Consider the following 16,696-nt stretch of genomic DNA (forward strand, 5'->3'; position numbering starts at 1 on the left):
AGCATGCTTTCATATATTCTGTTTGGATTGTCAAAATCTAGTAAAACATGCTCAATTTTTGCCTATGCAGGAGATTACTACCCAAGAAAAACAAGAACAAGAAGAGTTAAAAAGAAAAAGTGAGGAACATGTTGATGGAAACTCTTGATGACAGTACACAAAAACTAGTGTTGATAGACACAATTCAACGATTGGGAGTAGCATATCATTTCCATAATGAAATTGAGACATCCATTAAAAACATCTTTGATACGACGATGTCCCAACTGAATGATGACGGCCTTTACGTTGTTGCTCTTCGTTTTCGACTTGTGAGACAACAAGGCCATTACATGTCTCCTGGTACTTATTTCTCCTCTCTCCTTCACTTTTTTCTTTTCTTTTTATCCTTATTATTTCAATAATACATTAAGAACTTTCAACTCGAATAAGCGGATTGAACCGATTTTGAGAATATCAAAATAACTAAATTAATAAATGATTCAGTTATTGATCAACTTAAATGTTACTCCCTTCTTTCTTTTTTTTATATGATCCTCTTTCTTTTTTTCTGTAAATCAAACGATATCAACTTTGATTAATATTTTAAGATATATTTCTTAATCAAATAAAAAAAAAAAATTACAATTTATAGTATTTCTTATAAAGTTTTTGAATATATAAATTTTAATTTTTAAAAGTTAAATTAATCAAATTTAATTTAATTTTCAAAATTTATTAAATTAACTCACAAAAAATAAAGAAATCATATTAAAAATAATGGAGGGAGTATAAAGTTTCAGGATGCACCTTTTGCACTTAAAAGCTTATGAGGTCAAAAACCTGATAGAGAACTTTACTGATAGAGAACTTTCACATCCTCCGATCATCCATTTCGTAATTTCTTTAAAATGATATAACATACAACAAAATAAATGGAAAAAATAAGTGATTAAAGGTAGGGATGTCAATTGTTCGGTCTTCTAATCGATTATTACAAAAGAATATTACTCCTTTCATCTTAATCATTCATCTAAATTTGATTGAATATAAAACTTTTAGAAAATAATTTTTAAATCTCATAATAATAAATTATATATATATATATTATAAGAGTGGTTTCTACATGTTTGTTAACAGATATTTAAAATTTTTTTGAGGATATTTAGGTAATTAAAGAAAGCTTATAAGAATTAAGTTGCTTTAAGGTTTTCTCCTGTGCACTATTGTTTTGTACTATCTCCTGTGCACTATTGTTTTGTACTATTTTATGCAAAGCATTAAAAAAAGCACACCCTATTTGTCTTAATTACAAACTATATTCTTACAAAGTAACCACTTTTTTTACTTAAATTACAAACTATGCCCCTAAGGACACACACTCTGGACCCTAGGATTTTCATATGTTTCTCATTTGTAGGTTTAAATTATATTATTTAATATGTTTAAGTACTTAAATTTATTTTCCATGTGATTTAAAATAAAATTTGACTAATAGAAATTTAATTATTTAATAAAAAGTACTAAAATAGATATTTTTGAGATGTCTGTTTCAGCGGATTCAATCTTACTTTTGTTATATTACCTATAATTAATTATTATAAGTCATTTAAGTATTAAAAAATTATTAATATTTAATAAAAAGGATAAAATAGGCATAGAATGATAAATTAATTATTGATGTTTTTAATTAATTTGATATCTTATATGAGGCTCACTTAATTTTTTTAAAAAAAAATAGTAATTTCTATATTACTTCGAATTAGTTAATACAAGTTATTTAAAACATGTCTGTTTCACTGCTTGAATTGTGATTTTACTATATCACCCCTAATTAATTATTATAAATTATTCATATATTTAAAATATTAATATTTAATTAAAAAAATTAAAATAGACATTTATGATATGTCTGCTTCAGCTACTTCAACAGTGATTTTACTATATCACCCTTAATTAATAATTATAAGTCATTGTGTGTTGAAAATAAATAATATTCAATCTGTGATGTTACTATATTACCCTAATTAATTATTATAACTCATTTGTGTATTTAAAAATAAATAATATTTAATTAAAAAATAATATAAACATTTATGATATATCTGCTTCAACTGTTTCAAGCGTAATTTTACTATATCACTCATGATTAATTATTATAAGTCATTTATGTATTAAAAAATTAATAATATTTTTAAAAAATAGACATTTATGACATGTCTGTTTCAGTTGTTTCAACCATCATTTTAATAAATATCACCTCTAATTAATTATTATAAGTCATCTAAGTGTTAATATTAATAATATTTAATAAAAAAGGTAAAGTAGGCCTAAAATGATAAATTAACTCTTGTTATTTTAAATTAACTTGACGTCTTATATGAGACCCACTTAAATTTTTGTCACAAATATTTTTTATAGTAATTTTGTTATACCACTTCTAATTAGTTGTTGTAAGTCATTCAAGATATGTATGCTTCGATGTTTCAATCGTAATTTTACTATATCGCCTCTAATTAATTATTATGTTCATCTAAACATTATGGCATTGAAATTGTAATTTATTACCTCACTTAAAAAGGATGGTAAACAGGCAACAGATCGGCATGTTTGTTTGTGTTGCTTGCTTAGATATTTCCTTTTATATTTGTTTATTTTATTTTTTTTAATCCGTTATATATTTTAGAATGACGTAAAAATATCATAAATCATAATAATTAACAACTTAAAATAATTTTTAAAAAAACATAAAAAAAATTACAGTTGACTCTCTAAATTTTATTACTGTCACATAAATTGGGATAGAAGAAAATGTACTATGAATTACAATAATTAATAATTTGAAATATTTTTAAAATATGTAAAAAATTTAGTTAACGGTTCTAAATTGTGTCAATACTACATAATTTGAGACATATGGTATAACATATATTATCTAAAAATTATACAAAAAATTATTATAAATCACAATAATATATATATATATATATATATATATATATATATATATATATATATATATTAAATTTTATAACATTAAGTATATCAAAATTAAAATGTTTCTAAATTGTTTAAAATAAAACATATAAATTTAATCAGAAATTATACATTTATTCATACATTGACTTATAATCGATGCAAAAGAGACAAATTATGTGTGTCATCGTAGATCTTAAATTCCGAGATGAACACTTAGGCTCCAGTTGTTTTTTTAAGATTCAGACGTCTGAATCTGAATGCACATCTGAATGATTAAGATATTGTCTCTAGATCTGAAAACTGAATGATTAAAACTGTTTGTTTTTCAATATCTGAATGTGTAAAAAAAAATTATTTGTATACATAATAAGAAATTAATTACATATTAAAAAAGTATGTGATTTAATACAACAAAATTATTAGTATCTGATTGAGAAAAAACATTTATGTTTGTTAGTGATAGTAGAGATGGCTTATAATGGTGGCTGCGGTGACAATGATTGATGTTAGTGATTAATAATGTTGTGGTGATAATTGTGATGACTGATATTGTAGTGATTGTTATGATGGTGACGATTGATGGTGGTGGTGGTTATTGTGATGTGACGTTGCTTGATGTTAGTAGTTTAAGGTGTTGATTGTGTTGGCTGAAAGATGAATGCATGATGATTGGTGATGTGTTGGTGCTAGTTGGAAATTTTATTTGTTGTGATGGTGGAGATGGTTGTTATTAGAGATAAATTGTAGCAATGGTACTGGTTGAAGTGGTGGTAGAGGTGGCATTACTAGTAACAATAGTGGTAGCGGCAAAAGAATGTGTAGAGGTTGTGATGTATTAGTGGTAGTTAGTGATGGTGCTAGTTGTGATAGATGAGTTATTTGGTAGTAGGAATTGACCGATAGTGGTTGCTGATTGTGGTGTTGTTGACAGCAATGGTGGCGGTGAATATAATTAGAATAAAAGAGGTAGTAGGTGTGATAGCGGTTGACAATTGTGGTTGGTAGAGGTATTTTTTATCGATGGTGGTTATGATGGTGGAGGTGATTGGTGGTGGTAGGTGGTGGTTGACAATGGTGATGGTGGCAGAGGTGGTTAGTGGTGGTGACTGCTGAATATGAACAGAGTGGTAAATATTATCCAACACCAGAATATCCCTTCAGACCTATTAAGACTTGGTTCTAGATCTGAATGATTAAGATCTATTCAGACCTATTAAGAGTTAAAACCTTAATAAAAAAACAAATGCACTTAATGGTCTGAAGTCTGAACTATTCAGATTCAGACCTCCATTAAGTGCAAACAAATGAAGCTTTAGCCGCAAACCTCACCATGTTGTGGGGGCCCTTTTCACGCGGAGTTACCAAACTACTCCCTCTGCTTTATTTTATGATGGTATCATCATTTGACTTGATATATTAGAAAATAATTATTATTTTTATTTAAGAAAATGGTCAGAAGTCTCCCAAAATCTTTACCTTAAATTTCAACTACATATTTGTACTTTGTGGGGGTTCTATAGCCCCTAAACATTTTTAAAATGAAATATTTACACTCCTAAAAGCTCATGCCCATACATTGTTTCAAACAGTGAGCTGCACTCACTACCACATCATGCCACGTCATTTTTTTCTTTTTTTACTCAAACAAATTAACTATTTTACTTTATATATTTTACTTTACTCTATATTCTTTAATATATATATATATATATATATATATATATATATATATATATATATATATATATTGTCTTTTTCCATTTCCCTTTTCATTTTTCTCCTCCGTAATTCTTGTCGTTACTTTCAGTTTTCCGAAAAAAAAAAAATTCGATGAACTGTACAAAAAGAGAAAGAAAGAAGCTAATATCTTCAAGCAAAAAATGAAACCAAAAAATGTAAAAAGTTTTGGTTTTCTTGTCTGCTCCAACCTCCTCACCTTAAAAATCAAGAAACACACACAAACACCAAATTCGTTGGTGAACTCACCGATTGAAACACACAATCACCATTTTTTGTGAACTGCTCCAACCATTTTTGGTGAACTGCTCCAACCATTTTTTTTTAATGGAAAAAGTGTTGATTTTGTTGTTGGTTTCGACGAATGAATATCCTTTCTTCATTTCTTTTTCCTGAAAATGAACCAATCAGAATTCGTCTGTGAACTCGCTGAAAAATTGACTGAGATCTTTCGATCGTCGATGAGCTCGTCAGTCGTCATATTATCTGTTGTTTTATTTCTTTTGGTGATAATTGTTGCAAATATTGATTGTTGTGTTGAATGTTGATTTTCATTTTGAAATTTGAAACAAAAATAAAATTGGTAGAGACAAAAATGATAATTGAGAAATTAATGGTGAGAAGATGAAATTGGTAGAAGGATTGAAAATGTGATTTAGATTCCGACATAAATAGAGATGAGGAAGATAAAGAGATTGGTCATGATAGCCATTGAAGAGTTTTTGAAGCTTTTTATGAGAGAGAATATTTTGAGGATGGTGATGAAGAAGAAATAAAATAAAATAAAAATTATATATATATATATATATATATATATATGTATGTATGTATGTATGTATGTATGTATGTATGTATGTATGTATGTATGTATGTATGTATGTATGTATGTATGTATGTATGTATGTATTTTTATATTAAAAAGAAATGTAAAAAAAACTTTTTAAAATATTTTTAGATTACTCAGTCTCTCAAAGAAAGTGAGATACACTCTCTTTACCACATAAGCCTTTAGGGGTGTAAATATTCTACTTTAAAAATGTTCAGGGGGTCATAGGACCCCTGCAAAGTATAGGTGTGTAGTTGAGATTTGGGGTAAATATTGGGGGGTGGGGGGGCTTTTGGCTATTTTATCTTTTTATCTTAAACTATATTTGAAAAGCTTAAAACACATTTAAATTATTGAGGCGATTTAATACATATTTGTACTACTTAAAAGAAATTTAGTACCACCTCAAAATGTATAACACTACTCTCACAATAAGTAATTTTTTATACTCGCCGCCATATCAGGGCCACGCCAAAAAATTATTTTTTTATATTTTTTTCTTTATTCATTAATTTTTTTAATTATATTTTACACTCATTAAATCATAATTAGACATTAAATCCTTCAATAATTATATCTTCTTTATCACCATACTTCACCCACTTCATCTTCCACTTCACCGAAAAATTCATATCCGGCTATCATTATCGTCATATTTTTGCTCTTCATCACCTCTATATCACCTTCAATTCTTTTTCTTCTGGTCTCCCACCCCCAAATATCACTATCGGAGTTTGGTATTATTGTTCGTTCGATTTTATGGTAGCTAATGATATAATTTCGAAAAAAATAAATAAAGGTGATACATCAGTAAATGAAACAATCCAGAATAATGAAAAAATTATCAAGCTCTATTCTTTAATTAACTTATTCTTCTTTGACCAGGAAGAAAAAATTCGTACACAAACTATACCTTAATGCATCCTTCATCATCTCCATACGGATTTGAAAGTGGGTTCATGAAAGTGAATTTGAATTTGAAATGTTTAGTAAAATTAATTTGTTAATTTCATAACAATATCAATATAAAGGTTAGGATGAAAGATATGAATATAATTCAAGTTTGATTGATAAAAAATGAAGTCGTTGAAATAATGTAAACTCACTGAAAAAAATAAAAACTTGTTGGAAACAATGGTTATCACCGGAATTAACTATCTCTATTATTAGATTTAATAATTTTGAAATTAAGATATTACTTTTAAGTAAAAAAGTTGAATGAACTAGTATAATCTATTTTAATTTGTAATTAAAAAAAGTGAAACAGAGCCATCAAATGTGCATATTAATCTGCTATAAAGAGGAAAAAGATGAAGCTTTGAGAAAGAAGAAGGAAAAAAAGAACGAAATATTAAATATGGAAGGAGACCCAAATAATTTAATAAAAATATAAACTTCCAATTAAAAAATAACACGTGGCTAGTTCAGTTAGTTTTAAATATTTTTTTCTTCACTCGCTTTTATGAAAATATTAAATATCTTTGCCACGTAATTTTTTTGAATTTAAAAAGGGATAAATAAATTCACTTTTAAGTAATTTCTGTGGGTAATAGGTTGTCACAATAGTTTAGCTGTGTCTTCGACTTTTCGAATATAGTTTAAAATGATTTTGATGAATTTTTCCTAAAAAAATATGGCTTTAGAAATTTATATTTTAAATATTTATATAGTTGTAAATTAATTTAGATTACAAAGAAATTATAAGGTTAAGTAATTTCTAATTATAGTTAGGTGTATTTTTTTAAATAGATTAAAAAATAAAGTGTTCCACGTAAAATTAGATAAGGAAAACCTTTGTTAACTGAACATATTTTTTTAAAAAAATTATTCAAAAAATATTTATTAAATTAACCTTATTAATGATGTTTAAAAATTTAAATTTAATTATTAATACTTTATTAATTATTTAATAATAAGAATAATATAAGAAATTATAAAACTTTTGTGAAAATAAAGATAAACAAGTTTTAAATATCTATTTTTAATATAGATGCTAAATGAAATGAAACTAACAAGACTATTAGAAACTAATAATTCAGCCTGAGAATAAAATGAATGGATAAGGGTGAAATTGGACAAATGAGCTCAGTTAGTAAACACTCCCATTTTATATTACTCAGTTCTATATGAAAAATAATTATTTTAATTTATTATTTAATTTACGAAATCAATAAATTTTATTACTATTATATTTTTTCATTTATATTCATAGTACTAAATAACTCATAAATAAATAATAGTATAATTTAAAATTTTATAATATTATTAATAAGATTAATTTTATGAACTACGTTTCTAATTTTTTTTTTTTTAAGAAGTATAGTGTTAGGTTAATGTGTGCCAAGTATTATGAAATAAAGGGAATAAGAGGGTCGTTGACCTCTCAAAAGTTACTTTAATTGAAACGAATTGAATTGAGATGACTTATTAATGATACATATCATAATTTAATATATTTTATTTTTATTAAGTTTTAAATTGTTGATTTATTTTCTTATAATTTTTTTTTGATTTAAACCATCCGGTGTTCGGTACCCGCTTTTTAGGAGTCCAATTATATTCGAATTCACCCCGCATCGAACCCCATTTGAAGAGAAAAGCTCCCAACAGAGTGTTTCTTATAATTTATTTGAATACTTAAGAAAATATTCCTTTTATACTATATATGATATGTAATTTGCATTTTAGGGTAAAAAAGTGACGACTTACGAACTAGGAGGGAAATACCCCTCTAATATTATATTTTTCTTATGTTATACTCCCTCCATTTAAAAAAGAATGACCTAATTTGACTTGATACAAAGTTTAAGAAAATAAAGAAGACTTTTGAATCTTATGACCTTTAATTAAAGTTATATCAAATATACTAAAATGCCCTTTAATCCTGTGGTCCTAAACTTAAGTTTTTTTTTTTTTAAAGGAAAAAAATTAGAGTAGGGGAAGGGGAATGTGGGTGGAGATAATAATGTGGGAAATTGAACCCTCACCAACAAGGTAAGAGTTCAGGTAACTAACTAACTAAGCTACTAATGGAAAGTTAAAATTAAAGTATTGTCAAAAAATGAAAGGAATCATTCCTTTTTAAATGAATTAGAAAGAAAAGTAGTAATTCTTTTTTAAATGGAGAGTATCTGCCATAAGTTTTCGGAATGAACATCTTCCTAAAGGAAATAAAAGAAGAGCTCAATATGAATAGGATGAACTTCACTTTCTTTAGGATTAGAAGGGTTTAAATTTACTTCTCTATGACGACCAATATCGAACCCATACTTTTGATGTCCCGTGGAAAATGGCTATAGATGATTATGAGTAGGATATCCAGTCCAGGGGCGGATCTATTAAGGTTCGTGAGGATGGTATGCTATCCGCAAATTTCGACGAAAACTCTATATATATAGTTGTATATATAGACTGATATAGTAAAATATTAAATCTGTCATCCATAATATCAAAGCAGCATTATCTAGTGCAAGTGGAAAAATGCCACTTTTATTGGTCTTAGATCATGGGTTCGATCTCGGTCAGCGCCACATTATTCTTAAAAAAAAATTTGTTAAGCATAGTTGATTAAAACAAGGCAACATGCATCGTAAATATACCAGTTGATAATTTTACTTATATAAATTATATCAGTTGACTAAAATATATAATTAATATTATGTTTTGATTTTGATTAATTATCCTATAGATAAAAAAAAAAAGAATAATCTAATTAATTTAATCGATAAGTTTACTTGGCATCCATCTGTCTCTGGGGATATCCCTCTTATATTTTTTTGAAAAAGGACCTAAAATGCCCTTCAACTATGTAAAATGGTGCAAAAACGTCCTTCGTCTACCTATTGGTCCTAAAATGCCTTTTCCATTTACCTATTGGGCCAAAAATGTCCTCTCACCTACCTTTTGGATCTAAAATGTTCTTTCCGTCTACCTATTGGGCCTATTTTGCCCTTTAGTTAGGTACATTACATGGAAAGGTCATCCGCAAAACTTAATTACATAATTAATAGCATTTTTTTAATATTACAAAAATAAAATTTCTTTTTTGTATATATAGCCATTTAAAAAAATTAGAAAAAATAATTATAATTCCTAATTTAATGTTATAACTAATTATCAATTCACCTTAATTTAAGATATATATTTTCAATCTTCAAATTAATAGTGAAAAAGATAATCCCTGCTTTCAAATCTTTCCCTCTTATATTAAAATTTTAAATATTTATAAATAAATTAAGTATTTCATTATTTGTTCGTGTATGTTTCGTTTTGTTTTCATGTATGTTAATCATCTAGTATTATTTCATTATCGTGTATTTTTAATTCTAATGTAACTAGTTAACCATAATTTTTTATGGATAAATATTTATGGAATAAAAATCATTATGTTACAAGTACATATATACCATGCATTTTAGTTGTATAAATATAATTTATGTCAAAATCAAATTATTATTATATTTTTTATATAATTTATGGAATAAATATTTATGAAAGTACTTTTCTTGTTAAAAAATTATTTATTAAATATAAATATATATTTACACTATTACATGGTATAAAATTTTTATATCTAAAATATACCATATATATTTATGGTATAAATATAATTTATATGATATAAATATAATTTGTATACTATATAAATATATCATGAATTTTTATGGTATAAATATACCATATATTTTTATCGAGGCATCGTGAAAGCAGGAAATAAAAATGAAAGACATAAAATTCTGATATAGTATATAAAAATGTCTTTTCATGTAATTTGCCTAAATAAAGGGCAATAGATAGACGGAAAGGACATTTTAGGTCTAAGAGGTAGACATGAAGAGCATTTTAAGCCCAATAAGTAGACAGATAATATTTTTACACCATTTCACATAATTGAAGGACATTTTAGGCGCCTTTTCGTATTTTTATTCAAGCTTATTATAAATTCTATTTGTTTTTTCCCTCAAAGAGTGGAGCATTAGAAAAGACGTCCACTTGGACCACTCTTGAAAGTAGAAGAATTAAATTAAAAAAGCAAGAAAATGCATGTTTTGTTATAGTGGCCATTATTTCAATCACTAATAATTACGATAACGATGTAAAGTTAACGACAAGTTGACATGGAATTAGTGCTTAATTAGCTTAAAATATTGACAAGGGAAAAGGGACATATTTGTCCTTGTATTCTAAAAAAGAAATGTTATATTTGTCATTTATTATACTTTTTGATTATATTTGTTCTCAACATTTGAATTTGGGATTATATTTGTCCTTGATCTGTTAAGTGGTATATCAACTCTTTTATTAGCTTACATGGCGTCTAAGTGGTGCCTACATATATATATATATATATATATATATATGTAAGCGCCATGTAGATAACACATAGAGATGGGTAAGCTAATAAAAGAATTGATATGTCACTTAACAGCTCAAGGATAAATATGAACCCAAAATTGAATGTTAGAAATAAATATAACTAAAAAATATAACGAAGTACAAATATAATTTTTTTTAAACAGAGTAAATATCATCCTTTTCGCAATTGAAAAAGTATATTATCGGTGTGAATGAGATCAACTTGAACACAAGTAACATGATCAATATATGAGGCAAAAGGTAGCCGAAACAAGTATTTCTAGCCAAAAATTATTTGATTTTTATCTCGGTGTTAGCAATCATTAAGACCCATGAGAGAAAGTAATAAAGAGCTTTTACTTTTGTCGATGCAACACAAAAGAAGAGCTAAAGTTTCAAATTCATGTTTGGTACGAAGCAAAATATTTTCTGAAAAATATTTTTCAATTTTTTCATGTTTGATTGTCTTAAGTATTTTGAAAAATATTTTTCAAATCAACTTATTTTTCTCAAATCTAAGGAAAATGACTTCCCTTCAAAAAATAAGAAAAATATTTTCTAAAACTCTGTATCAACCTCACTCTTAAGTTAAAATGTTCATACAACTCTCAAAATCATCCACCCCTACTCCAATCATCGATCCTCAACCCCCCACCCGTTACCACTCCCATCCAAAAAAAAATATATCAATTCTTTTCTTACCTCATCCCCTATTCAAAATCCAAAACCCTATCCCTCCAAAAAAATACAATTTTTTTTCTTACCCTCCCACCATCCGACCCTCCACACCTACCAACCCACCCCCCTCAACATAAATAATTTTTTTAAAATATTGTTTTCTTATTTTATTATTTTTAAAAAGATACACTTTTTTTTCTTACTCCTCCTTCATTCCCCTAACCCGACTCCCCCCCTCTAAAAATAATTAATTTGTATTTTCAAAAAAAAAAAATTTTCTTACCCCACCCCTACCACCTAGTTTGACAACCCCAATCCCCTCCTATCAGCCTTCTTCCCCCAAAGAAAAATTTAACTTTTTTTTAAAAAATATTAAATTTTTTTCTTATCCCACTCTTCTTATTGTATTTGTTCTCATTATTTTTGTTAAATATATATAAATAATTTTAAAAAATATATGCTTACCTAATTGGCATAACGAACACAAGAATATAATTAAATAATAAATTATTTTTCTAGAAAACGTTTTTCCTCCTCCATATCGAGAACACCTTAAAAAAAGTATTTTTTGGGATCAAAAATTATTTTTTTTAAAATGTATTTTTACTCTTTATCTAAACACTAAAATGTATTTTGTGAAAATATTTTTTATTCGCTAACCAAACACTAGAAAATATTTTTCAGAAAATATTTTCCACTCAACAACCAAACATAAGAAAATAAGTAAAAAATCAACTTATTTTCCATGAAAACATTTTCTAGAAATTATTTTCCATAAAAAACATTTTCCTTCGTACCCAACTCACCCTAAATGTTTTAGCTTAGTGTGGATATGGACGAGGCACTTGCAACTTACACAGGTTGAAGGATCTGGAGCCATTCCACTAATTAACTAACTAATATATAACCTCCAACTAGCTAGTATGAACATAAATAGACCATATTACCCATGCGAATTCACACTTCAAGTGACACCTTCTACTCAACAATACTGGTAAGAGTTTCATCCATAAGAAGTTTTCCAACTTCAGAATAGTGTGTTGGAGTTTCACTTGTAAAAGCAACCTATTTACTTGTTGAGATACCATTAAATATGTGCATACAATAAATTACAAAATCCATGAACATAAACTTCAAATCTTAATTTGTAATTGGGGTTTTATTTTTTTGAGATTGTAAGCTAATTAAATCTATTTCAAAATGTAAACATGATGATTTAACACAGATGTGTTCGAGCAATTTATGGAGCATGGTGGGAAATTTAGGAAAACTCTTAACAATGACGTCCAAGCATTATTAAGTTTGTATGAAGCAGCACATATGAGAGTGCGCGGGGAGGAGATCCTTGAAGAAGCTCTTACTTTTACAACTACTCATCTTGAGTTCATGATCCCCATCTCGAGCAACCCTCTCAAGGATCAAATTACTGAAGCCTTAAGCTACCCTATGCGCAAAGCTATACCAAGGTTGGGAGCAAGACAATACATAGACATTTATGAAAACATAGAATCACACAACCATTTGCTTTTAAAATTTTCCAAATTGGATTTTAACATGCTGCAAAAACAGCATCAAAGAGAGCTTAGCGATCTTACAAGGTACACCGCCGATCTTATCCTTTTTACTTAATTTGTGTGTGTGTATATATATATATACATATATACTATAAAATGTAATCTTGTATCACGATCTTGTGATCTAGCTGGTGGAAAGATTTGGATCTCGCAAGCAAAGTGCCATACGCAAGAGACAAATTAGTGGAGGGTTACGCATGGTCGTTGGGATTATATTTCGAGCCACAGTATAGTCGTGCGAGAAAAATGTTAGTAAAAGTATTCAAAATGCTCTCAATCTGCGATGATACATATGATGCATATGCAACCTTTGACGAACTTGTACTTTTCACCGACGCAATACAGAGGTAAAATCTGTACCGCATTTTATCTTTTGAATTCTTTCCATTATTTATGAGTAGAAGGAACATGTTATGTTGTAGAAAATAAGTATCTCTTGTTATTATCGTGAAATGACATATACAAGAATAGTTGATACAAACTTTTGATGCATAGATGGGACGTAAGTGCCATGGATTCGTTGCCACCATATATGAGACCATTTTATCAAGCCATTCTCGACATCTTTAATGAAATTGAAGAAGAATTGACCAAAGAAGGTAAATCAGACCGCGTCTACTATGGCAGATTTGAGGTAAACCTCGCTAACTTTGCGTCAATAATAAGTTAAACTAAGTTCTAGAGAAGTAACAAAAACATTGGCGTGAAAGGAACGATTCTAAATTCAAAATGTGTATACTTATTATATCTACTAGTATTAATTTTGCGTTGTCTCCGTTTTAGATGAAAAAGCTAGCAAGGGCCTATTTTAAAGAAGCGGAATGGTTAAATGCTGGCTATATTCCAAAATGTGACGAGTATATAAAAAATGCAATTGTAAGCACTACCTTCATGGTGCTTGGAACAACTTCTTTGATTGGTATGAGGAACTCATTACAAAAGACATTTTTGAATGGATAACAAATGCGCCTTCAATTGTTCGTGCTTCATCAACAATCTGCAGATTAATGGACGATATTAGTGATCATGAAGTAAGTGCAATAAATTATATTCCCCCGGCTAGTACAAGCTAAGTGTAGTCATTAATCTCCCTTTAGTCTTTTCAAGAGTAATTTTTTGTCTGAAGTTGCGGTAATGTCCCCCCGCCCCTTCCCAGGTATAACGACCGCCTCCATGTTTTCTCTAGAATTTCATCAATTTCAGGCTAAGTGTAAAGTGTAAAATATGATAAATTGAAAATGCTTAAAATATATAATTATACTGAAGATAGTGAAATTTACTTCTATGTGTAGACTGACCAACAAAGAGGACACGTAGCTTCAATTATTGAATGCTACATGAAAGAATATGGAGCTTCAAAACAAGAAGCCTATATTAAGTTTCGGAAGGAAGTCAAGAATGCATGGGAAGACATAAACAAGGCACTGCTATGCCCTATTGAGGCACCAACGTTTGTTCTCGAACGAATTTTAAATCTTGCACGCACAATGGATACTTTTTTCCAAGACGAAGAAGATGGATATACAAATTCCAATTCCAAATGTAAGGACATTATTACCTTGTTGCTTGTTGATTCTATCAAAATATGACGATCAATGATGTGTACGCACTGTGTTGACCAATCATTTGGAGCAAATGAGGAAACATTTTGCATATTTACATTAATAAATGGTTTATGTTTGCTTAAAGAGAAAAAAGAATAAAAGAGTAAAAGAGAAGGTAAGTTCAACTATCTTTGATTTCCAAGTGTTAGGGGTAACATGGTTAAGGAAAAATTTGTGACTAGCTATATTGAAACTTCTGGTCGTTACATGAGTCTCACTCACTTATATAAAAGGAAAATTTCATTTATATATGAAAAGGGAAAAGGTTTACAATAAAAAGAACCAAATTTTTGTTTATTAAGACTATTTTAAGTAATAAACGAAAAATTTATAAACTTTTTATCTTTCTTTTTAAGCTGTAATTTTTTTAAAAAACATTTTTGTGGTTTTTTTTTCATCATTTTTTTTAACTTATTCCATGCAATTTTTTTCATGTATTAATATTGTATAATGATGTATAAACATGTATATTTGATGTACAAATAGTTATGTTATGTATATGTAATGTGTCAATATTGTATAAATGGTGTATAAATATTTATCGATATTGTATAAAAGTGTATCGATATTGTCTAAAAGCTATGTAATGTATCAACATTGTATAAATGATGTATAAATGTGTATCAATATTTTATAAATAGTATATAAATGTGTGTCGATATGTATAAAAGCTATGTAACGTATCAACATTGTATAAATATGTATAAATGTATATTGATTTGTATAAATAGTATATAAACATGTATCACTATTATATAAATTGTATATAAATATGTATCGATATTGTATTAATGTGTATCAATATTGTATAAATAATTTATGCATTGTGCTTTACATCCTCGTCAGGTAACACAGTAACAACAATAGCTTCATCAGGCTCAAACTCACTATTCCTCATGTCATGAAAAAGTGCTAGAGCCTTCTTCTCCCTCCTATTTTTTCCTAACAAGGAAATTATTAAATTTCAAAAAACAACAATACCCTCATCCGTTTGTCTAAATAGTCCAAAAATTATATCCACAATGTCACTTTGAACATAACCATTAACCATCAAATTTCAAAGAATCACATCTTTTTGAGCCATTTTATCAAACACCTTCTTCATATGTATCATTCTCCCACATCCAATTTCTTATTTATAACAAGGTCACCCTTCCAAATAGCCTTGAACTTCTTGAAACATAAGCAGTCCTAAACTTAAAAATCACATGTAACATATAGAAAGCATCGGCCACTGTCCGAAAATATGTTACAATAATATCCAAAATTCAAGTCAATTGTCATACATGGAGATTTTCCTTATTCACCATTAATGGAAGTTAAAAAAACAGTGGAGCCATGAAAAAAGCCAACAAACAGAAAGGGCTGGAGAGATAAATTTATTTTTTTTAAAAAAAATTTGAGTTTATTTTCGACTTGAGCACGCCTCTTTTTCTTTTGTATCAATTTTATTTTCATGTTGGCTTTTGGGTGATATTAGTTTTATTTTAAATAGGCCAAAAGCATCGATGAACACTCAAACTTGTTGCGAAAATTCACTTAGACCCCTAAACTAAGGTCTGTTTCTATCAGACCCCTAAATCCCCGAATTTTATTTCAATTGGGCATTTTTTACCTATGTGGCACTGCACGTGTAGTGCTATCGTGGGAGGTGCCTGAGGAGCATTTTTTTTTTTACTAATTTATGAATAAAAAGTTGTCAAGTGACATTGAGAGCCCCAAAATTTTTTTAATAACAATTTTTTTTTTTAAACACTAAAGGCCCCCAAAAGCATTAGAGAGCCCCAATATTTTAGTTTTTAATAAAACTGAATTTAAAAAAAAAAAACTGTTTTTTATTTTCATATTTTAAAAATTTTATAATTTTTTTTAATAATTAGTTTTTTAAATAATTTTTTAATTATTTTTTCATAATTTGGATCCTCAATACCATTTTTTATTTTCATTTTAAAAAGTTTTATAAT

General features: G+C 27.7%; 1 protein-coding gene across 1 annotated transcript; it reads left to right on the top strand.

The window, feature by feature from the left end:
• LOC107873004 (sesquiterpene synthase 12-like) lies at nt 1-14,793 on the top strand (the record flags this gene model as incomplete). The annotated part of the gene is given in 8 exon segments (XM_047414972.1): nt 1-109; nt 111-342; nt 12,780-13,152; nt 13,257-13,475; nt 13,624-13,762; nt 13,912-14,047; nt 14,050-14,159; nt 14,421-14,793. Coding segments are annotated over 8 exon segments (1,615 nt in total), but the record flags the coding sequence as incomplete, so codon positions are not given.
• Nucleotides 14,794-16,696: the final 1,903 nt, after the last annotated feature.

The sequence above is a fragment of the Capsicum annuum genome, chromosome 6 (assembly GCF_002878395.1).
Source record: "Capsicum annuum cultivar UCD-10X-F1 chromosome 6, UCD10Xv1.1, whole genome shotgun sequence".
Lineage (NCBI taxonomy): Eukaryota > Viridiplantae > Streptophyta > Magnoliopsida > Solanales > Solanaceae > Capsicum > Capsicum annuum.